Raw genomic sequence first — 23,860 nt, 5'->3', positions numbered from 1 at the left:
GTTTAGTCCTAAAAATGAAAGTTATTTGTTTGCTCATCAAGAAGTCAATTGAAAATAAATTAAAATACAGCCTGTAGTGGAACTTCTTTCCACCTGCTTGTGAACGCCTAAGGGAAATTACCTGCAAATGCAGAAATTGTTATACAGATCAAACAAAAGCACTTATCTATAATTACTGGACTTATCTGTTTGTCTCGGGACTGGCAGCAACAGCTTCCTTTATTAGGAATAAATTTGGTGCCATGATTTGTATTCTTCTATCTCTTCCACCAAGATCATCCAGGAAAGGTTCCATTTATAATAGAAAATGGTTTCCTTAACTTTACTGAATAAAGGCAGATTGAAGAGGTTTGGCCAGGTAAATGAGGGAGAGAAAGAGAGCGAGAATAGCCAAGAGCTCTTCAGAGGAGATATTCCTTTCTTTTAATGACTTTTGGACTTGTGAGTATCTTGAACAGTTTGTGAAACTGTTTCTTGTGAAACCACTCACATTTCTGCCACATCCCTGCTCTCTTCCTACCTATTCAGTAACTAAAAATTAAAGTTTTAAGCATTCACAGAAGAAATTTCCTGTTGCTAAGACCCCACAGGGTTCTGCCAACTTGACAAGCCAGCAGTGTGCTGATGATACAGCATCAAAGCCAGAGGTTTGTAAGAAGCTGAAGGGAGTGGGTGCCCCTGCTAGCTTGTAATCATTTACCCTTGGCCAGTGTCCACAAGGACTTGTCTCCATTACACGCTCTCAGGTTTACTGACTTCTCTGAAGAGGAGCTGTGCCCATGCTGGTAGTTGTTCATGCTCTGCTAATTGTTGGAGTCAAGGAGGCAACCTGCAATGAGCATCTTGCAAACGGGTGGGCAGCTCAAAGGACTGAGTGCAGAGGAGCTGGAAGGACCACAAGATGCCAAGGAGATGGGCTGGGAATGGCCAAGTGGGTAAAGCACACGGAGTGGGGATCAGTGCTATGCATCCTAAGCTATGAAGCTGTCATATCAGACAGGATGTAAGCACGGAAGGAATTACTTTGTTAATCACCAGGGGATATATCCATTACATACACGGGAAAAAAACCTCTATCTGCAGGGCTCCTAAAAAAATCAATTACTGGAAAGGGCCTGCTGTGGCCCTTTGGAACTGCTGTCAGCTTAACCGATTATTTCTAATTTAACACAAGCCATACACTCCTCACAATTCCATCTGCCCACTCCACAGAGGTCAACCTGAAGCCTGTACATGATCCCAAATCAGCTATGCTGCTACTTTCAGAGAACAGAGCTTTGCTGTTAGATATTTCTAAGGACTTGCTTGTGCCTTGAGGTGCAACACAGAGTTTGTTTTCCAATCCTCTGTGTAAGAGCAGATCCCAGGGAACACTCAGTTGATTGCCGCTTTCAAAGGGTGGCTGCTCCTTTCTCCCTTCTTTTTCCAAGGTCCAAGCTCTGCTCACCTTCCTTCTCTCACAGCATGTGTCCGGAGCCAGAAAATGGATTTGTTTGGTAAGAGAATGGGTGTCCCAGGTTCCTGTTGCACCCCAGCCAGGTGCTGCTCACTGGGCTGCCTGCAAGACCCTCCTGCCACAGCTGAAAACCTCTTTTGATGCAGCAGTGTCAAAACATTGGATGCAGCTGCACAAAATCTGTGGCATCCCACAGCATGTCTCACTCTGATGAAAACCATAAGTGAAGGCTCTGGGGCAGTGGTTGCTAGCTGATCTCCAGCTGTGGAGGTCTCACGTCATTTTTTCCATACCCAGAAGCAGAGATGGGCCAGTCCTGAGAGCTGAGAAAAGTGCCGGGGGGGAAATAACCCCTAAATCTGAGTAACAAAGGAGAAGAGATCAAATACGCTTTGCAGCACTGCTCATCATCATCCCTCCAACAGCAATGCTCCTCAGAACTGAGCACCAGGGTGGGTTTTAGCAAAGCGATGCCACTCTCAACCTCTTTCACCTCATTCTTACACCTGCACTGCTTGGCCACCAGGGAGAAAGCAATACGAGAAGAAAATCTGGATCCTGATGGCTCTTGCAACTTCACAGGCACAACTGGTGTTCCTTTTTAAAATGCTGAGTGCACACTTGCTCAGATAAATGTGTATCTGAACACACAGGCGATTATCCTATTTTCATATAATTAAATTTTTGGAGCTTGCATGTGCATTTCCTGCTTGTTTGACCATGTAATAATTAATTAGCATTAATTATATTAGATTGCACCTTCCGAGTCTACACACACATTCAATTAGGAAGGCAGGCTTTTTACAGTGCTCCTGTTTTCAGAGAGGGAAAAGGAGCATCCGTAAGCTGAGAGAGAAGCAGGGAAGGCAGACTGCACATCCACTTGTGAGGATAACTATAGGAAACTATTGCCTGAGGTATTCAATGAAAGTGTAACGGTGTCCACTGAGCAGTGTGAGGCTCCTTGAAGCCTGATGCCCACTTCTCCAGGCACTGACCACTTCCAGCTCTTTGTAGTGCTTCAGTTTGGGGCATAAAGAAGAGTAAATTGTAAAGCTGTGAGCGCAAGCAGCTGAGATGGTAGAGGAGGAGGGGAGAGGTGGCTAGGTCCAGCTGCAGCAGGCAGTGCCGTGGGGCTGAAGCTTTTGAAGTATCGGCATGGGGAGATGAATCATCTGGGGATTGAAAGAAAAGAAAATAGAAAAAAAGCAAGAAGCTGTCTAGCCTGGGAGTGTGCGGATGAACACGGTGCTGATGCTGGGAATGAATCATTCCCACCTGCCCTGACTCAGAAAAGGGATGGATGTATGCAGAGCAGAACAGGCAATGCCTGCGCTCCAGCTAAAATCCTGTGCATCCATACAGATATACTGTTACATGGGTACATATACATTTCTCCTGTTCCGGATGATGCTGACAGCGCTGCTGCCTTCCAGCTTCACCACCTCTTTTCTGGTGGTGGTGTTCTTTTCTGCTTTCCTCGAGGAAAGGCATGTAATTTCTGAAGCTTTTCCTTTTCCTCTCCTGTTTCTCCCCCTACCTTAGGGGTAGCTTAAGCTGGCAGGTCAGAGCTTTCTCCTTGGTCAGAGCTTGGTAACGGGGAACCCTTTGTCATGCCCAAGAGGGTTCTGCCTCATTCCACCATTTCAAGTAAAGGGGACCATGAGAGCAAAGCAAAGAGCAGAGGAACTAAAGAGGACCAATTCTGCATTCACAGTACAGCAATGGCACCTCCACGCCTCTCCTTCCCTAGGCAGGTTTGGTTTATGCTTGAGCCAGCTCAAAGCTCCCCAGCAGCTCTTGAAAGCCAGGAAAGTCCCCAAAAAGGCTGAGGTGCAGACGGAGATGAAGGAAAGAAGGACCAACAAACCCTTCCCCAAGCTGCCCTCTAGGAATCTTAATGTTCTCTCCAGAGCAGAAAAAGAAAAGCCAGGAAAAGCAAAACCCCTAACCCAAGCATACTTTCATACTTCAAACATACTCTCATACTTTTTGGAATGAGAGTTTAAATGGCTGTCAGCCTATCTGCCGATAGCAGAAAGCAGATTGCAAATGTAACAGAATACAATCAAGGCGTGCAATTGCAGGGAGAGCACCAGAAGGCTTCGGATTGGGACTACTGGCACCCCCACACTTAGTAATGACTTTGCAGTTGTTTGGGCTGGTTTGTGTTGGCTTTGGTATGCAGAGAGCATCGCTTTCTCTGTAGAACTGGGAGACGCCGTTGGTGATTTTACCGATAATGTGATGGCTGCTTTTCTCATAAATAGATATTCCTACTGCCTTAGTGTTAAATAAATATGTTGAGGAAATGAACAACAATAAAAATCAAGTCTTCAGATCACACAGTCAACAAAATGGGCATTTTATAGGCAATTTCCTACCCAGCAGCATTACTGTGGGATATGCAAAGGAGGTGATAGGCTTCCACGCTGTCTAATGTTAGCAGAAAGCACCAAAACGCAAGAGGGGATTCTGCTGCATCTGAGGGGAAGTCCCACTCCAAACTGAAGAGCCCAGATATTTCAGTGGAAAGCCTTTCTCCACCCTTGGGATTTGGTGGACAAACCTGCCAGCAGCAGGTGCTGGAAAGAAGAGAGTCTGCTCTTGGAATATGAGAAGCATCCAGATGAGAATCTTGGAGTCAGGGCTTGGGTTTTGGGTGTGGAGCCGGGGGGGGTTAGACTCAGTGATCAAAGTGGATCCCTTCCAACTCAAGATATGCTATAACTCTATGGTTATCAGCAGTGAAAACCTGAGCATCATTCTGGCCACACCTCAGCTTTGCTTCTTTGTCCATTTGTCTCTTTTGGGGCCCACATCAGGACATTGAGAACCACACTAAGATTGACTAGGGGCCATGGTGAGGTTTTGGGGCTGGCTGGTATGGAGAGGGCACCTCCAGCCCAACAACTCGTCTGCTGCTGTGAGCTGTCAGCCTCCAAGACCTCATGTCTCCTTCAATGGCACAGAGGCATCAATGGCACCAGATGTGCACTCAGCTTATGCCGTCTGCTGCTGGTAGCCTTGCATATCAAGAGGTGTATGACCTGTAGGGGTGGCTGCTGTCCTCCCTTGAGCTCAGTCCTCGGCCCCAGCTCAGCTCCTACACAGACACCCCAAGCTGCAGAGAGGCCCGGCTGCAGCCAACGCCGGCTCCATTCCCGTTAATGCAATTACAGCAAATTAATATGGGTGAGTAGATGTGAAAGACAAATGCACCTCGCTGTTCCCGTCCCACCCGCGTTTATTAATTTGAGCCCTGCCCTTTTCAGAAACCGGCTGCTCTCCTGACCTCCTATTCTGAACCTTCCCTGTCTTGGAATTATAAATAGGTGAAACTTCTCTGCATCTCTAAGGGGAAGGCAAGTATTTCTGAGCCCAGAAAAATGGCCAGAAAATGATGGCAGTCTGCTCCAAGCCTTCCCAACCTGCTGCAATCTTATTTCCTTCATCTTGCTCCATACACATGCATTTTCGTTATATTGAAGATATTTTCCATACTTCTGAAGCTTGCTTTTGCTGGACTGCCACCTCTGTAAACCAAAGGCGCTTCCCAGTTTACAGCCTATCATGCTTTAAAATGTATTTAATAGCTCAGGTCCAGCTCATTTCTCAGCATCCTGTAATGGAAGTGATGGGAATACTGACCATAGCTGTGTGTGTACAGCCTAGTAAGAGGCACATCGCTCTCTCTCCGCACCTGCATAGTACTCTAGTTTTTACTTTCCATTCATTTTCCACTTGGGACCGCTCTGGCAGCCCCATCTGCCCTCTGTGTTTTGCTGTCTTTGCTCACTATCCCCAAGCAGGCTGCGTCCTCCCTGCCTGCACTGCCCCCCACAACCCTGCAGTGCCACTCACTCACTCACTCACATCCTGCTCCGCAGCTCTGCCAGGACTCTCAGTGCTTCCTGTTTATTTTCCATACCTCTGGCACGATTTCTGAAAGAAATAAAAACAAATCTGCTTATCTTCTCTAAACCCCTCTGCTGATAAGGGTATTAGTGGTCTTATTTACTAATGGGAAAGCATAGCAACGTGGGATGGGAAGGGACAATTTCCTAAAGCAGGTCACTGATGTGAGATAGAAGCACTGTTGGCCACAAGTGGCATTTAGGGACACGAGATGGAGTGGCCCTGCAGACCACTGCAGACTGTCTGACACCAAGAGCAGTGAGAGCCGGCTTCAGCCCTGAGCGGCAGCCGGAATCTGTGTACACTGCTGGAAGAAAGGTGACTAAGAACAGAAAGCTGATTGAGCTGATTTCAAGACCAGGTTGGACAGGGCTCTAGGCTCTGATCTAGTAAAGGCGTATGTTTGGTGGCCCTGCCAGGCAGGGGGGGTGGAACTACATGATCCTTGAGGTCCCTTCCAACCCGGGTCATTCTGTGTGATTCTGTGTGTGTGACTGCTCCTTGTGGGAACCAGGCTGCTTCCAGAACAGGGCAGGGAAGCTGCAAAAGTAAGAGAGAGAAGGCAAAGCACAGGGCAGCACACCACCCTACAACAGGAAGCACTGCAGAAGCACACGTGTCTCCCACACTTGTGCATGCAGGGTGCGGACGCGTGGGTTCCCTCAAGCAACAGAGTTGGGACAGAGCAGCAGCACATTACCCAGCACAGCAAACACTATAAGGATGAGAAGGGACGGGAGAACATCCCGCTGAGCTGCACCTTGTAGCGGGGTGGCGAGTGACTCTCCCTGCATATGCAGGCTTAGAGAGTTGGCAGTGCTGGGAAGTGCGCTGCGAAGGTGCACAGAAGCCCGTGGCAAATCTGGGTGAGACCTTCTTCAGTTTCTACGTTGTTCCAAAAGGAGACGGTCCAGGCTTTTGGCATGGGTTTGAGTTGCTGAGGGCAGCTGCACGGGAGCCAATGCATCAGGCTCTGTCTGGGAGCCCCATGCGCTGCAGTTCGGGACAGAAGAGCTGGTCAGTTCCTCTCCCGGTGCCATGAGCAGTAACTGAAACAGAACCAACCCCAGCGGAAAGCACGGCGCTCTGCGACAACTCGGGCTTCCTAAAAAGCACCGTGTCCTCTGTCAACTGTAAAGGACCAACGGGACGTGACACCCTCACAGCTCACTGCACGGCTGGCGCTCCGCTTCCCCGGGGAACACAACCAGCCCCCAGCGTGCCCCCAAAGCGCCCCAAATCACCCCCACGACAACAGCAACGTGGGGAAGGCAGGTGGCAGTGGGGACACCGAGACGGCATTTCAGGGGGCATCTCCTATTTGTAGGGGGGTGGTGAGGCTGTTGCCCTCTGCTGGGTCTCTCCCAGAGGGGAAAAGAGGGTGTGGATGTCAGGGTGCCAGCACATGGGTTGAGGGCACAGGGCTTTCCTCTGGAGGAAACGGGGGTAGGAAGGGATTTACTGCCGATTTATGGGGAAAAGATGGAAAAAGGAAAAAGGAAAAGAAGGGGGAGAGGGGAAGAAAGCAAAGAGAAAGCAGCAGCGGAAGGCGTTTCAAAGGCCGGCGCAGAGCGGCTCCCCGGCGGCGGCGCTGTGCGGGCGGGGGCCGGGGGCGCTCGGGCTGCGCGGGGTCGGGGCGCGGGGGTGCGGCGCGGGGCGGCGCGGAGAGCGGGGCGGGCTCCGACGTCAGGGCGCCGCGTGCATATTGATGCGGGGGCCCGGCCGCTTTCGTCAAGGAGCAGAAGGAAGCAAGATGGCGGCCCTGTAGGAGCGGGGAGCGCGGCGCCCGGCTGTGCGTGCTGGATGTCGGCAAGGCTGAGGGACGCGGCGGAGGTCAGAGCGGCACCCACCCGCCGCCGGCGGCTCTCACCGGCGGCCCCGCGGCTCCCTGGGGAAGGGCGGGGGGTCTGCGGGGGTCGCGCCGCGCGCCCGCGGGTGGGTGGGCGCCGCGGCCCCCCAACATGGCTGACGGCTGACAGAGGCGGCGGGGCCCCCCTCTGCTCCCCGCCGAGCCCCGGCTCCGTCCCGCAGCGCCCATCCCCGGCTTTTGTCTGAGCGGGGGGCGCGGGGCGGCGCTGCCCCCGGGGGCTCGGCGCGGCTCGGGGGGCTGCGGGCTGCCGGCGGGGGGGCGTCGGGGCCGGCTTTGTGCCGATTCCCGGCCCCGGCGGACACAAAGGCGGGCGCAGCCCCGCGGGGACGGGAAGAGGAGGGGGAACGGGGCCGGGGGGGCGGCGGAGGGCAGGGGAAACGAAACCGGGGCTGGGGGCGAGAAGAGCGTGTGTGTGTGTGCGTGCGTGCGAGCATACATGAGGCTGGCCGCCGGGCCTTCCCTTTTTTTCTTTCCCTTTTCTTCTTTTTTTTTTTTCCTCCCTCCGTGCAACCTCCACGCTCGGGGCTGTGCCCCCCTCCCCCGTCCCTTCCAGCGGCGGGTGACAGCGCGGTGCCCTCGGAGCGGCACCGGGAGCGGGGCAGAGCCGCTGCCGCGGGGCGGTTTCCCTTTGGGGCGGGCGATGCGAGGGGCACCGTGCCGCACCGCGCTGCTCACACGCTGTTTCCACGCACGCGGGCGGCAGCCGGGTCTGATGGCAGCGCGAGCGGCGCCGCGCTCCCCGTGGCGCTCGTAGCGCGGCACTGAGGAGTTTGGGAGCGGAGGAGAAGCTGCCCCGGTGAAAGCAGGTCAGCGGGGGTCGTTTGGCGGCTAACGAGGCAGTGCCGCTCTCACGCTAACGGCAGGCTGCCTCTATTCAGTGGGAATGCGTGTGTGCTCGGCGGGTGGCCGCTTTCCCCGCCGCTGTAAGGTGCGCACGGGGTGGCCGCGGGAGTCCGGCCAGGAGTCCGGGGCTGTAAATCATCCCTCCTTATCTCCGGGAGCCGGGGCGATTCGCCTAAGCGGTGCGCGATGGCCACATTAACTACCGATTAGCTACCGTCCTTCGGGCTGCCCCCGCTTTTCCCGAACGCCTCGCGTTCTTGGTGTGCACGTTTCGGGTTTCTAGGGGTTTTTCTTTTCCTCGTTGCCTCAAAACCTGCCTCCTCTCACCCCTCCACGTCAAGGTAAGCCTGCACTGTTTATATACAGTTCACCATTTGCGCGTGATGACTAAGTGCGGTCGTGCAACAGGTTTTGATAGACTGTGGTGCAGAACACTGCCTCTTTTCAGCTCTTTTCCTCTCAGACAGGCAGCACCGAGCTGTGCTGCCGTCCAACACCTCCCAGGCTCCACGGAGTTCTCTGGTGCTGAGTGCTTGGTGCTTTTCTAAAGACTCAAATAAAACTCCATACAAAACATCAATGCTATTTTGCTACATCTGTGTTAAAGACGGTTCCGTGCGTTTCTTACTCTGCTCAGAAGTCATGTTGTTTGCATTGCGTTTATTTCTGTTCCGTCCCCAAAATGCTGGTAAATCCAGCAAGGCAAGGGCTCCTGGTCTGTCTGATCTGTTGCTGTTAGCACTAAAAATGAACGTAGGTGTCTTGCATTTCTTCCTGTAGAAAAAACCCTTTGCAATGATGTAAATAAATGTGGGACATTATTCTGACTCCTTTCCTTAGTGCTTTGGAGAGCACAGCATGAGCCCTACCAGTGGGTCTGGGAGGAATTCAAATCTGGTGCTGGGAAGAGAAGAAAGGGAGGGCAAAGATGTGAGAAGTTGAGTGTTGAGGTAGTGGGACGAAGCTGCTGCTCACCAAATGAAGAACTCAAAAGTCACGTTTCGTAAGGAATAGTTCTGTATTGTTCTGGGGAGTGATGCTGAGAAGCTTTGCAAGTGCTTCCAGGGACCCCAGAAACTGGCCTAGAGTTGCCTGATGCAGAATGGGTTAACAAGTACCCACGAGAAGAAAAGGTTGAACAGGAGACACTGGGGCTTCTGAGTTTGCTGAGCTATCACTGCTTGCGGTGAGGCTTTTAACTGGGGCTTTGGCATCACCGGTTCCTGGCTTTTTGCCAGGGAGACTGGCATTGTTTTGATGTAGAGCGCATGGTCCTAGACTTTGGCGTGTCAACACTGTTTAAAGAACACGAACCATGTGCCCGCTGAGGAGCTGTGTTATGACGGACAGACTTCCAAGGTCTCGTGTTGGCACCAGCGCTGCGTTGGGTAACAGAAGTGGGAGGCTGTCAATGTTTGGGTTTCTGCATGCAGAGTTAGAGGCTCTCTGGCTGCTGCCGGCACCAGAAGGGACCATTCTCTTACCCCGCATGTTTCAGATGAGCTGGGATGCAACGTACCATGTGGTTCTTTTCTAGGTTAGTAATGGCCAAGTGGCTCTGAAGTAAAAACCCCATGCTTTGGAACAAATCTGCTGTTTGGATGCTGGAAAAAAAAGTGAAGTTTGGGTTGTAGTGATGTTACCGACCCAGCACAGTGGTTTGTACAGAGTATGGCTGAGTGATGACTTTAAATCACCCGCTCTGTTTCGTTCCGACTTGTAGACTTTGAGCTCCTGTAGAAACAAGAGATGGTTGTTTTTCCATTGTCTGCTTTTCACGGTGGAATTTCAGAGGAGCTGTCAGACCCGGCTTTTCAGGGTGACCCTCCTGCCTCCCTTGTGGAGTGCCGCACAGTAGCTGGAAGCGTGGTAGCAGCCTCTGTGAGCCAGCTTTACAACTGGAGTCTGAATGTGGTGGGACAGAGTTGCCAAGTTTCAAGTAGAGTTGGTGGTTATCTTGGAAACAGTGCTGGGGAACACAACCACAAATGATTTTGCCAACTAATATACAGTATTTATTTAGTCCAGCTCTCCGATTGCTGCTAAGGCAGTCAGCCAGCAGCAGTGAGCGTTGTGACATCACTTTGAAAGGCAGCGTGCTGATTCTGAAATGGAGTGGGATGTAGTATGATTCATTTGTATTATTTTTTTTAAAGCTGTAGTCTGAACAGAGATAAAGCATATGACTGCATCATGGCTGACAGCCAAGAAGGGAATTATATGAATCAATCACACTTGCAGCATTTTTCCGATCTCATTCTCCGTAAGGCAGTGAGTACTTTCTTACTCATGTAATGATATTCTGTAGGAAATGTATCCTTTTAAACACTGAACAAGTAGCTAGTAACAAGTTGCCACAGTTCAAGCTGGTATGCTTTCAGATAGTCATTGATTGCGTGTGCAATTTGCATAGCTTGTCCCTATATCCTAGGTAATAAAGTGTTAGAAATGGAAAGTACCATGAGTAATCATCTTCTCAGTCACCCAGTGAAAGGAAAGCACTTCTGCCTTCCCTGAGGGCAGACAAGTCTCTTAGAAATGGAGAGGAAAAAAACAAGCACCAATTTCTCAAGGAATTGCTCAGTGAGTGGAGGCTGAGGTGGAGGGGCTAAGGAATAAAATGGTGAAGCTCCAGCATCAGCTGGACTAATCCCAAGGACAATGACTGACCTGAAAAGTTGTTTGGACTAGAGTACTGGGAGTATGTCTCCTGCTATGTAGCAGGTAGGTAGAGACAGAAGGTAGAGAAAACCAAGGCTGGAGACATAGGAAAAACTAGCAGCTAACTTCATCCACATCTCTCACACTGCTCATGAAACAAAGGAACAAAAATGTCCTGCCTGCTAAGAGCATCAGAAAGCACTACTAGTTATTGATGATAAAGGGTTGTAAATCTGGGAACGACAGAAAGAGTTGCTGTGCTTTTGAAAAACAGGTTAACAATTAAAAGACTTAAAGATTTAAATTGCTGGCTGTCTTTTCATGCAGGCTTGTTCATCTCTGTCAGACACCTAAAAAGCTGAATCATCTCAGCAGCCCAAACAGAATTCAGGCTCTCTTTCAAAGTCCAAGTTTCTGGGGGGTGGGGGTTGTGCCCTGTTGGGGTGTTGTTGCCTTATAGCATACATGCGATTAGAAGCTCCAGTAGGATTAATCTCACAAATAAATAAAGGCCTGTAGCACTGAGGCTTCTGTTTGACCTAATTCTTGGTGTATTTGTGCCTTTAGAAACAAACAACAAGCCCACCTTGTCTAAAGAAATAAATAAAATACATGCAGCACTTCTGTTGCAGTCTGTAGAAGAATGGACTTATCCTATACTTGAACTGAACAAGACAGGATGGAGACGCTGGATTTTCCTAACTGAGTAAAGCATGGCTTTTAAGATGGTTTCTCCCTTTACTTGTATATAAAAGGTCTGTTTCTTCAGAATTGTACTTGAATCCTGAAATAAGTAAGAATTCCACGATGAGGTAAAAGCTAGTGCTGCCACAAGTCTGTATGATTCCACTTACCAGAGAAACTTTCCAAGCTTTGCTATCAAGATGGTACTATGTGGTCCTGGAAGAGAAATCTGATTTCATGGAAAGCATGTTGTATTAGGAAAAGTGTCTGTGTCCCTCCCATATGTTAGCTCACTGCTTTGCTCCCTCATAACCAAGACTTGATAACCACAGGGTACCCATTGGAAATCCCTTCCACAGGTACAGGGCAGAACCCTGGACATTTTCTAGTTAATTATTATGGTGTAATTTAAGCAACATGAAATACCCTCGTGTTTTACAGCATCGCTTCTGACCTCTAGCATATTCCAACGACTTCTGCATTCTCTACTTTTCATGAGCTGCTCTGTCTTGAACTTTACATTTTGGTGACTAAAACTTAAGCAATTCTTCTGCTTAATCTTCCCTCTAATAACGCACAAAGAGCCCAAGCTGCGTCTTCCAAGTGTCCTGGCACGAGCTGCTCCAAGTCCTGTTGCGTTGGGAAAGGATTTGGCTCCAGCGCAGTGACGCCGCAGCCTACCCAGTGGGTAGATGCTGAGGTCGGCGATGGCTCCACGCGGCCGCACGCACGTGGCTGAGTGTTTACAAACAGTGTCCCAGCATCCTGGGCAGCTGCCCTGACGCAGCCTGGAGTTCTAGGAACTTTCCCACTCCTCACGGGAGCAAGGGGAAGAAATCCAATGTGCCGAGCTTAAGAAAACATTGTAGCTGTTTTTTTGGCTGGGCTTGCTGCTGCCTCTGTGTTCCATTCTAGGTCATTGGCTCCTTTCTCCAATGCCCCCATTTTCCCCTGCACTCAAACGCGTTGAAGTGGGCTGACCCAGAGACGCGGTTAAGGGAACTGTTACAAAAGTTTCAAATGATTCCTCCCCATTCCAGAAGCTTATGAGGAATCTAGTCCCAAAAGCTTTCATGACAAACAGCTCTTAGCGGTTCATGAATCCCACCATAAATTGTTTGTGTATTTTTCCTTTAATTAGGCACGGCTTCCTGCCTGCTCAAGTAGTAGAACTCTTTTTTTCTTTCTTTCTTTTTTTTTCCCTTGAAAAAAAATGGAAAAGGAATCATGAATGCTACTAACTTCATAAGTAAAATCAAATAGCTGAAAGTCTTTATTACTTAATGAGATGTAATAGCAACACTTCTTTGTATCAACACGAGAGCTAATACCACTGCAAGGCAAGTTTGAGATCTCCATTAGATATAAGCAGCTCAGTGGAGATTTCGGCATTTGCTCAACCAAAAGAATCATGCTGTTAATCTGATGGGATTCTTTTCTTTGTTTTAAAGTGTTGGTAATGATCACGGCTGTCTTGCAAGATGGCTTCAGGAAGCACAGACACAAATGCCTCTCGCTGGCCAGAAGCACCCAGCTGGCGATGCGCCTGGTGCCATCTCGTGTGGACCTAGCCAAAGCTGTCAGACAGGTTCTGGTTGGAGGAGACTATTCATGCCTGTGCCATGTGCACTGTATCTCATCCTGTGCACATTTTTCAGACTCCCTCATGCAGGCTTGCATGAGGGTGTGTAGAGTACGTCACTCCCTTTGCAAAACATGTCCTAAGAGCTGTTTCTTTTCCATACAGAGAGGTTGATACAAGTGTCTCTTCCTTACTCTGAATTTGTCTAGATGAGTCATGGCATTCACTATCATACAACAGAGTTTGAAGGCCAGAGCATGTGTGACATTTGACATTAGCTGTAGGTTTGCACAGGTTGCTTCATTTCACACAAGCATTGATTATGATCAGTGTATTTTATTACTGTGCTCCACCGGTTTCTTTCTCTTCAGTCCTTCTTTGCTAGGCACAATGGTTTGTGTCACATCCAGGACGCGCTTTTGTTTCACCAAGCTCTTCACCCTCTTTACTTTCCTTCTCTGACTTTTTGACCTACAGTTCCCATTACTCTTGCAGCCACTGTGGTAGCAGAGGCAATGAGCCAAAACAGAGAACAGACAAGATAATATATGAAAAAGGCATTTCTGAGTTTGCACTACTTGTTCCTCTTCTTGTCACTTTTAGCGCTGTTACAGGGATCAAAAGGCAAACATTACCTCTGTTCCTGATGCTGACAGTGGTGTTTTGCCCTCAACTTTAGTGTCCTTTAATCACCTCCCTCCCTATTTGTTCCTTTGCACTATAGTCAAGTGTTCATGCAGCACTCACCCTTGCACTCCTGATACTTGTTTCATCTTTGTTTAACTTGTTTGTTCTCTCAGTGCTCCTTCACTTGTGTCTGAAGTCACGTACTTTGCAGCTATCTAATTTTTATGCTTGCCAAAGGACATACAACTCTTTCTGTTCTTATGTAAGCAGAAAGGAGAAAAGAATGACTGCATATTTCCTCCTGTGTGAAAGTAGCATTACTGACCTGGTAAAACAAGGAGAATGAGCTGCTGCAGGAAAGCTGGAGTTGCCTCCTTACCCCCAAAATCACTGAAGTTCACATAAATGGGAGATTTCCATAAAGCTTAAAGTGGACATATAGCTTAATAAAAGGAGTGCAGTTCACCCCTGAAAGAGAACACATGAAAGCTGGAGGATGTATTGGATTTTCCTTTCCCTGGGACTGGGGGAAGAGGGAGTGCCTGTGTGTATTAAAGACCCTCATGTTTTGTTTATTGATTTATTGTTCTAAAACATGAGCCTTTCATTCCCACTCTGCTCCTCTGCTGGCTTTTCCATTTTGCTTTCAAGATGAGCAACTGGGAAAGGCTGGATTTAACCCTTGTGTATCTCCTGCAACTGACAAACATTGAGAGAGAAAAAAAAAGCAGTGCTAGTGAGTCCACATGTCACACAGTCAGTTTGTGTGAGTAAAAGCAATGAGCAAAGAGGGCAGTGCACTCTTGGTATTTATAAACACGAAAAATGCACAAAAGAGAAAAATGGTCTTTCAGCTTTTCATTGTTTCTGTGCCACTCTCCGCTCTTTCCATGGAGCATTTGTGCTTTAAAAAAAAAAGTCTAGACCTGAGCATTTCCACTTCTGTGTAGTCCTTATTGCGCAGAAGAAGCTTTTGAAGGTGCGAGAAAGAAGTGGGAAGAATAAGAACTATGCTGATGCATTTCCTTTCTCTCCATTATTACATGTAGTGCCCAATAAGTGGAAGAGGTTAGGTAGGGGAAAATATATCTTCTTATGCAATTTTCCACTGTGCTTGTGTTGTGCTGTTGACAATATGTTAGGTACAGGTGGCTTTTTTCTTCCCCCACCCCTGGTGCTCTCAGCTGACTTGTGATCCTGTGAACTGATGGCAGCCCCTGTGCTTTTACAAAGCCTTGTTCAGTTCCCTGGGCTTTGCAGAGCTGTAGCAGTTGCCCTGTGCAGATACACTGGCAGCAGTATCTCCATGCTTTGTGGCAACTGAAAAAAATAGTCTGGGGGTATTCTTTGCCCATTTGGTGGTAAGGGTGGGAAAGTGCATACCGAGATGGATTTATTTATTTATTAGTATTTAAAAATAAAAGTTTCCAAAGCATTTTCAAGTTAACAAGTTTCCTAGAAAATACATACCCTAACTGTTGGGGTGGAAAGAAGTTTTGCTCCTGGCAGGGTGAGTCTGTAACTACCTACTGCACAGCTGCTTTTTCTTGAAGCAACTGCTATTGGCTGCTTGGAGGTGCTTTGTTGGGCAAGCTGCAGCATGAGTTGCATTTGGGATGGCAACTCTGATGCTTCTAAATACAGAGAGAGTGGATAGAATGAAATTAGTTACTGTGCATTGGGAGGCACCTCATATCCCAGCCACAAAACAGAGTCCCACCACGCTCAGGGCTGTACAAACATAAGCAGCAAAAGGGAACAGAAGTGGCTTAACTCAGTGAAAGAGACAGCAACAGAAAAAGGAAGCCTGGCAGTGCACGAGGGCCAGAATGTCAGGATGTCAGAATGTCATTTGTTTATAGAGCAAAGCAGAGGCAGACAGCTGACTTCCAGAAACCTAAATATTTGCAGTAAATAAAGCAAAGCTGCTATTGTTACCTGCTCTGTGCGTGCACATGAAGAGAAGTCCCTAACCAGCACTGCAGCAGTCTTTTTGCTGGGGCGCTATTAATGAGAAGGCAAAACACTCACAGAGTAAGAGAAAGCATCTAAAATTAGTAAGCAACAACTGAGAGCCAGAGCTCACAAAATGTGGTACAAACTCTGCTGGAGCCATTCATTTCAGTACTTTAGAAGAAAACCTAAAAGACATACAGGAAAGCTGTGGTGTATCTGGGAAGTGAACCCGTATCTCCTATGCCCCAGTGCTCTACCCATGATACCCTCCTTCCTGCTCATTCAGAGCTTTACAGATACTTTTCTCTGCTTACTAAGATAACAGAAGTATCAATTCTAAGAAACAGAAACTTGAATCAAAAACAAATGGGTTTTCACTTTCTTCAGAAGCTGTTTTTCAGTAACATTTTCTGTTAATTGACAACACATTCAGTATTTTAGTTTTGGTGTTTTTCTTCTGTTGTTATTGTTGGTTTGGTTGGTTTTCTGGCCAAGCCTAAGAACCCTTAAAGCAGCAGCACTTGTCCAGCACAACCCAGCAAATTGTACCTTGAGAACTTCATTCTTCACCTCCTCAGGAAAAAGGACTGCTTTTGTGCTGTGCTTTGTCCCCTGAAACCACCAACTCAAGTGAGAAAAGGTGCAGGGAAGGTTGTTAGCAGCCTCAGTGGCACTGCAGATGTTTCCATGTACCTCCAGACAAACAAGCAGAAGCTCACAATGGGCTTATTTTTAATTAAAAATAGTATGTTGCATCGGTTAATTGCAGTGTGTGGGATGGAGTTGTGTAATGCCATTTCAGTAAGTAGGTACTCCAATAACTCCCATTAGCCTTTAATACCCTTGATCCTCCTATTCATTTGGGCAGGATTTCCCACAGTCTGCAAACTGTTATGTATGCCAGCTCCAACCTATCACACGAGTTCTGTTTTGATCTGTTTTATCAATTAATGGTTCGTCAGGGTTCACGAACCCTCATACTGACATCATACTTGGTAAAGGAGCTCAAAGAAGAATTAAAAAAAAACCACACAAAACACAAATGTAATTCACTGCCAGAAAACCTCTCTGCACAGGCCTGTGTTGGTGACAAAACCTGAGGAGCATTTGGAACTTTCCATGTAACAGCCTTGAATTGGAGACTGCAAATTGTTATGCTGTCCCTTTGGTCATTGGGAGTTCTTTGCCATGGGCAGCCACAGCTCAGGCTCCCCGCTTTGGTCCGTAGCACGCCAAGCCAGGAGCCTGCCCCGGGGAATTTCAGTGCCTTAACAGACTCGTGATACGAGCCATGATGAAGTGGTTTCGGAAATAAAATCCGATGGGTAATTTAGCTCGGCAGTGTTCCCTTGGATGCTGACAGAGGCAGTTGACCATGAAGGACAGATGGATTTTCCCCGCCATGTTTACAGATCCAGCCGTGCCTCACACCGCCCCGCAGAAAGATGGGGAGGTTGCAAAGGGGGCTGCCTGCTCGCTCCCCCCAGTTCTCACTCATCCCCAGGCAGTTTTGAGGTTTGGCAGCTGGGTCCCACGTGGCTCGTGCACGTGGCGGCGGTGTTTACAAACACTGTGACAGACTGGAGTGTGCCACACGGCCGGGCCTCACTGCTGTGCCGCGCCGTGTGCCAGCCCATTTCTCGCCTGCAGCGGTCACAGCAAAATACAGCTCTGACGGAGGCCACTGGCGCCTTTGGGTTTGCTCGTTTTACATTTAGGCAACATACAGTCCAATGTTGTAGGGCAAGGTTGTCCACAGTGAGTCAAAAATAGAAACTTTATTGCTCGATAGAGTAGTAGCACTGGAGAGCGCTAGCTAGACGCACATGCAACAGCCAGGAAGGTACTTTTCTGCTTTCCAGAGACGTTGTTCAGGAATTGGGTAACACAGTAGGGGAGAGTTTCAGAAAGGAAATGAATGGGTGCCTTTTCTGCTTCCCTTTAACGAGCCTGGGACCCCTTTCCCTCCAGACTGAAGGGACAAGTCTTGACAAAATGCAAGGTGCTCAGAGCAGCCAGTGTTTGAACCCGCAGTTGCAGTATCCTTAGGAGAGGACTGCTCGGTTTTGCTTTGTTTTTGCAGGCTGATGGCATACAGCAAGAAAGAGGTTTGAACAGCTGTGCATTTCTGTATTAAATGGCCTCCCATAGCTGGGTCGCACAGAGACAAAGCATGCTTATTTCCATGTTCAGCTGAAATGTATTGACTTTTTGCTGCTCTCCTAGTGAGTTCAAAGTTCAAGGACTAGTGTATCTACTGTACCTTGAGTTCAGATAACCAGATAGAACACACAGAGAGAAACAAACAGAAAAGCCTGTTCTCTTCAAAGACAGGCATTTTTTCCACACCGGTTCCCCTGTTGTGTTTCAGGGTGTGCACTATTTGTTCTTCCCCTTTTGTTTCGTTCCCTCCCGGCCCCCTCTGCAGTGCTGCACGCTTGCCCGCTTGCAGCCGCTGCTGGCTTGCCGTCCTGAGAAGTGCAAACTCAGCAGGGACTGGTAACATTTTAACTCTTTGTCCTATTCTCAGCTCTCCCAGCAAAGGTCAATGCAAACAAGACTTACAGCTGCACTTGAAACAGAATGGTAGAGGAGGGAGGGACATCTGCCATGGGCTGTTCCCCCTCCCGCCTGGTTCTACTCCAAGCACGTGAAGCGCGCGGTGGGGTGAGATGAAACTTTCCATAGGCTTTGAGAGCTGTATCTGCTAATTTCTGGTGAAGAGGAAATGAAAGACTCATGACTTTTGTTTGCACTGGCCATATCTGGCTTTGTGCAACCTCTGCCGATGAACAGGAATAATTTAGGAGTTACTTCCCCAAATGCTTGAACCACAGACTTTGTTTCACTGGTGCAAAGCCAGCTAAAAGCTATTACAGACACAACGTCTCGGTTATCTGTCCTTGAAGTCATTTCAGAAACATTGGCAACGTGCCCCTATACAATTCTCTTCCCTAGCAGCCATAGTTTTGCATTGTGTTGAGGGACCACACTGGTCCCTAAGGTTCAGTGAGGGCAGAAATGAGTTTTGTTTGCCATGAGAACGTTTCGAAGCCCTGCCATTTGCTCACTGCTGAGCAAAGGAACGTGCCTTGACACTGCCAATGCAAGCATGGGCCCACTTGTGCTGCACACAGGGAGAAGGTTCCCACTGTGCCCTCCTGCCAACCTGCCAGCCCGTCCCACGTGGCCGTGAGGGCAGCGTGCCGGTCAGAGAGTTGGCGCAAGAGAGTTGGCGCAAGCCGGCTCAGCGACATCGATCCGGCGCCAAGGTTTGCCTCTCCGCCCGGCGTCCTGGCCGGTTTTGATGCTTCGCCATGTGCTAGTGCACGTGGTTTCAGTGTTTACAAACATGACCCCAGAAGTCTTACGCGGGCGGTGAGGAAAGAGCCAGCAAATACCGCATGGCCTGCGCGAGGCTGACCCGGCCTGCTGGCGCCAGCAGCGAACAGCAAGGCATGCATACTGAGCACAGCCTCTGTGCACACACCACACACACAGATGATTTTGCTTCCAAATTGTTTTGAAATATCATTGCCACCATGAGAGAAGTTTCCGCCATAACTAAAAATAGTTACTATTAGCTAGCAGGAGCAGGCAAGTGATTCAGAGACTTGAGGATAGAAGCGACTGTGTTCTTCGGCACCGTAAGTTTGCTTCTTTGCCGAACTGACTCAGAAAGTATTTTCAGCGGTAAGGAAGTGCAAAGCTGGCTTACTTTGGCTAAAATAACAGAACACTGCTTGAACGTGTGGTTCCTGATTGACAATTCCACTTTTATTCCTTTATTAACACTTGCACTCAGGCACTAATGAATGCTTTGCAGTTGGGTATCGATCATCAGTTTAGCAAAAAGGTGCCTCAGTAGTTTCAAGTGACACACCATCTCCAAAATGTAAATGCCACTGCAAAGGGCTGACTTGATTTTTGGCATGAGCCTTGAGAGAGAAATGCGTGGCTGAAATGTCCCTCCAGCAAAATAGGCTTTACACTCAACTGCCAGATGTCCACGTTTCTTCTCCATATGTACTTTCTTAAGCACTGCCAGATATATTAAATGTTTATTAAAAAATAAAATCTATTTGTATTTTCCTTATCTTTGAAGTTCTTCAAAGAAGTTTGTACTGTACTCCTAATTACTTGAAAACAGTGTCTTTTCTAGAAGTTAGCAATTGTAAAACGGGAGTACATAGTCAGACGATTCGTTGTTGACAGGCTCCAGTGCTCTTGAAGTTCTCTCAGAAAAACATGTATGTGGAGGAAGACAAGCTATACAACTGTGACTGGTTGCCAAAGATAAACACAGCTTTCTTGAAAAAGCTGCTAAACTAGCAAAAATAACCCATGCTTATTAGTAAATCACTTCCAGTTTTTACTTTTGGAATCAAACAACTTACTCCCAGCTTTACAAAAGCCTACTAAGTGTTGAAGGGTTGTTTGGTTTTTTTCTTTCCAGGCAGAATGGTTGACCTTTCTGAGGTAGACGAGATAGTAGAAAGATGATAGTTCTGTTTTATACTTGTTACCATGATACATCTTGGTGTTTGTAAATATCATAATGGCAGAGCCCTTAGGAAAGACACACTGTGAGTGTCTCAGTGCTCTTTTCCAGTATGCTTCAGTCCCATTACTGAATGCAACTTTTGCAAGTACAAAGCCAGCTCAGAGTCTTCACCTTTTCCATCCATTACCCATGGCAGCTCTGCGTTAGTCATCAAAGCTGCTGCAGATATTTTTTGTAATTTAGACAACATAGAGCAAAGAGGCCAAACTGTGCCTGCCCTGGGCTGATCACCAGCTTCTTTCGTGCACTCCAGTAGCTCTTACCAGTGCAGGTGAAGTGCTCTGCAGCTCTGGCCCTGGCTCAGCATTTGTTTTGTCTCATCTCCTAGCAAGCTGAATGTTGCATTCAGCACGTGAGCAAATGCATTTCTGCCAGTTACTGATGCCTTTTCTCTGCTGAATGTTCATTATGATGTTCATTACAGCATATGCAATGGATCTAGAAATAAGAATAGAAGTACTGAAAACAGGGCACCGATGTGTTACAATTTTAAGAGTTCTGTGTTGCATGTTTTCTGCCTGAGGAAAGAAAACCCACCTCACAATGAATCTGTATGAGTATGGACAGTCTTGGAGAAAGGAGACCCAACAGTCTTACTGTAAAACCTTTAAATATGTACAGTTTTTTTCTGGGTACATCATAGTACATCTTCTGGAGTCTTTCTCAAGAAGTCCTGAAGCATTTTTCAAGATGTTCTGAATCAGAAAGTGTCAAGGTTTGCAAGGACTTGTTTATTATTATGTATGATGGCTGTGGGCTTTATCAGAACATTTGACCTAAACAGGGGAAGATCTATACAGATACACAGACAATGCATCAAGTGCGTCTTTGACGCACAGAGCCTTCTTGCTATTACCATTTGAGATACTTTTCTTAAATTATAAGACCCTCTTTCAGTGAAGAAAATATAATGAAAGAAATGCTGCTTATAACGAAGATTAACTCTATTCTGTGCTTTCGTGTTGGAGGCAGGGGGTAAAAGAATACTTCAAGATTTACCATTGTATGCTGCAGTGTGAGTAACCACCATTGTGTCAGTTTAGATGAGTATCTCAGAATAAATACAGACTCTGTCATGAATTTGTCCTCTAGGTAAAAAAGTAATGGAAATCTTGTTTAACAAGTTCAGCAAAAGGCACACCTAAAATTTAATTATGCCTTCAGATGCATATGTGCAATTCTTAGTAAAGAGTTTTGCCCAGCTGCCAGGGAACAGTCTCAGGACTCTGTAATTTTTCTTATATGTAAAGCATTCACTGATCAATAATCATGTTAGTGCATAGTTAGGGGAAAAGAATTCCTCAGTGAAACAAACAACTATCACCAGCCACAGCTTTGTCTGCTGTGGGTGTGTATAAGAGATTCTTGACCGTATTGCAACTTTCTTCCAAGCTCTTCTAACTTACCACCAGCAAAGCCAATCTACCAAAAACCAAGAGTATGGAAAAGAGATGAAAGAACACCTGTGGTATTTACCGCAGGGGTTTTCCACTAATACCTCTTAATGGGATGGGAGCTGGGAATCTTGCATGGGATCTGAATTTCTCTGTCAAAATTTGTAGCAACAAATGGAGCAGAGGGAGGACTCCTTGACCCAGGAGGGCAGAAAGGGACCACATTTTTCCTCTGTCTCCTGTACTAGTTGTTTTCTCAGCAGAACAGAGTTCCTTAACAGGCCAACAGCTTATTATTTTTGCACACAGAGAGAAGAATGCACAAGACACCTGCTGGCCAATACATTAAGTTATGTTAACAACTGCCTGTAGCTTTTGAAGGCAAGGTAGGAACACTGACAAACCTGCAGAGTATCTGCGCAGCACAAACCATAGGCACAAAATGCTTTGCAGAACTGCTTAAAAACAAAAACAAACTCCCAAAAGGTGTATGAAATAGACAAGGAAGAGAGCTGCAAAATGTGCCATTATGCACTTTTGTGAGGGTCTGTAGACTCACCAGGCTGTACGTTTCTTGAACAAAGACCACATCTTCATTACCTTCCTTGCTGTTATTTCATGCATAGTGAAGAGCTCTCTCACAGAAGATGATCTCTCTCTCCTGCGGACATAAAATGAAGAAGCTGGCCAGTGATAAGACTCATGATGAAAGGGTAAAACTGTAAGCTGAAAGCCAAAACATTAGGTTGTTTTGTTACACTGCTCTAAGAGGGTTCCTGCCCCTATCAGGCATTAGGCAGTCAGATGCACTCTTGTCTTCCAGCAGCCCCTTTTTCTCATCCTTTCCAGTTCAGTTTATGACCATACCCATAGCTTTACCTCAGTGCCATTCCTACCCCTTTTGTCTTTCTCCTTGAGTCCCTGTGACATCAAACACCTTCATGGGCATTGTTTCTTTGCTACAGACTGATAGATTGTCTTGATGGATATATTACTTCAGACCAAACCTCTGCCCCTGAATTTTCTCATTAAGACCAAATCCTTCCAATGATAGCATTACTTGTTCATGTTCTTTATTCTTAGTTGGGAACTGGTGTTGGACTCAATGGTATTTATGGATCCCTTCCAACGTGGGCTATTCTGTGATTCTGTGATCTAGGCAGTACTGAGAGCAGCTGAGTGTAGGTGCTTGTAATTCAGGGCACCAGTAAAGAGAGGTGGGAAAAACAGGTGGTTTTACATTAAGCTGATGATTCTTAATCACACTGTAACGTATGGTTTCATTATTCTATAACAAATGGAGATAGGAGCATATTTTGGAGAACCTGAGCACTAGAAAAGGCTTTTTTCTTTTGCTTAAGTGCCAGAGGTCTGTGGTTTTGCAATGGAAAGATCTGAATTCTCCTCTTTTTGGTCCAGTGAAACTTTCAGATGAAACTGGCACATTCTGCAAGTTCCCATGCATCACTGCTTTGATTGCAAGAGCCTGCTCTGGGTGTGGGCCTCAACACGGGCAGCAGGGAACTAGGGAGGAGCAAGTGGAACCCAGCAAAAATAACATGAGGGTCAACTCTGGGTGCCATGCACTGGCAACAGGAGAGCTAGCAGAGCTTTACCTTCAGCTGTGCTGTTACAGTTTGAAGGAAGAGAGTATTTGGAGAAGTAAAAGCTGACATTATTCAAATTGCTAAAAGGAAGCAAGTATGATGTGGTGTGCGCAGTCTAAGGACTGTGTTGTCACAGCCTGTTGCTGATGCAGGTTCCTCTGAAATGGCAGGCATTTCAATGAATTAGCACAGCATCCAGGCTCTCACTCCTAGGCACGCTGTGGGAGCTGTGACCTGCAGGTGGTAGAACCCTTTACCATTCATACCTTTCTCCAAGCATCTGCCTTTTAGCAGACAGCAATAAAACAGTGCTTACTCTAGTGTGGCACTTATCAGTTGCTGCTGGCTATTCCCTTCTGCACTCCTGCCTTTAAGGACTTCACCAGCACTTGGGAGAGCACTGCTGTCAAAGCAGGGCAGAGAAACCCTTAAGCATGCTTAAAGTGACCACCTACCCCAAGAAGCTGTTTTCTTCATTTGTTTGTTTTTGCAGCACCCAGAAAGTTGTAGTTTGTGCCACCAGCAGCTGGTGTGGTCACTTAAAACAGTTATTTCTAAAGCAGTGGCACGAACTGTGAAATTATCTAAAACCAGCAAACCAGTGTTGTGGTTTTTTTTCCCAAAGGTTAGATAGAAGGATCAGGAAAAAGCTCTCTCCTGTCATTCTCCCCTTTTGTTTCTCGTTTTAATATTTAATG

At 47.4% G+C, this 23,860-nt stretch overlaps 1 protein-coding gene and 1 long non-coding RNA gene across 6 annotated transcripts in view; one reads left to right on the top strand and one right to left on the bottom strand.

Annotated features, from left to right (window-relative positions):
- The first annotated feature begins 7,112 nt into the window (after nucleotides 1–7,112).
- The window catches only part of TET2 (tet methylcytosine dioxygenase 2), a 69,640-nt gene continuing 52,892 nt past the window's right edge, over nucleotides 7,113–23,860 (top strand). For 3 of the 5 annotated variants that reach the window (XR_014945809.1, XM_015861428.3, XM_085546656.1), the window contains exon 1: nucleotides 7,113–7,207. Coding sequence is in view for 2 of the 5 variants with exons in the window: in XM_015861428.3 (XP_015716914.2) it covers nucleotides 7,178–7,207 (30 nt within the window). In the remaining 3 variants the exon portion in view is untranslated. Of the gene's footprint in view, nucleotides 8,051–8,079; nucleotides 8,429–23,860 lie in introns of those variants that run through there. The other 2 variants (XM_032444017.2, XM_085546654.1) reach the window with 2 other exon arrangements.
- Nucleotides 10,054–23,860, bottom strand: part of LOC146761047 (uncharacterized) — a 75,730-nt gene continuing 61,923 nt past the window's right edge. The window contains exon 3 of the long non-coding RNA XR_014945818.1: nucleotides 10,054–22,216. This is a non-coding gene — a long non-coding RNA (uncharacterized LOC146761047). The remainder of the gene's footprint in view (nucleotides 22,217–23,860) is intronic.

This window comes from Coturnix japonica, chromosome 4 (genome assembly GCF_054131305.1).
Source record: "Coturnix japonica strain WE chromosome 4, WE-NBRP24, whole genome shotgun sequence".
In the NCBI taxonomy this organism is placed as follows: domain Eukaryota; kingdom Metazoa; phylum Chordata; class Aves; order Galliformes; family Phasianidae; genus Coturnix; species Coturnix japonica.
This window is presented reverse-complemented; position numbering and strand designations above follow the sequence as displayed.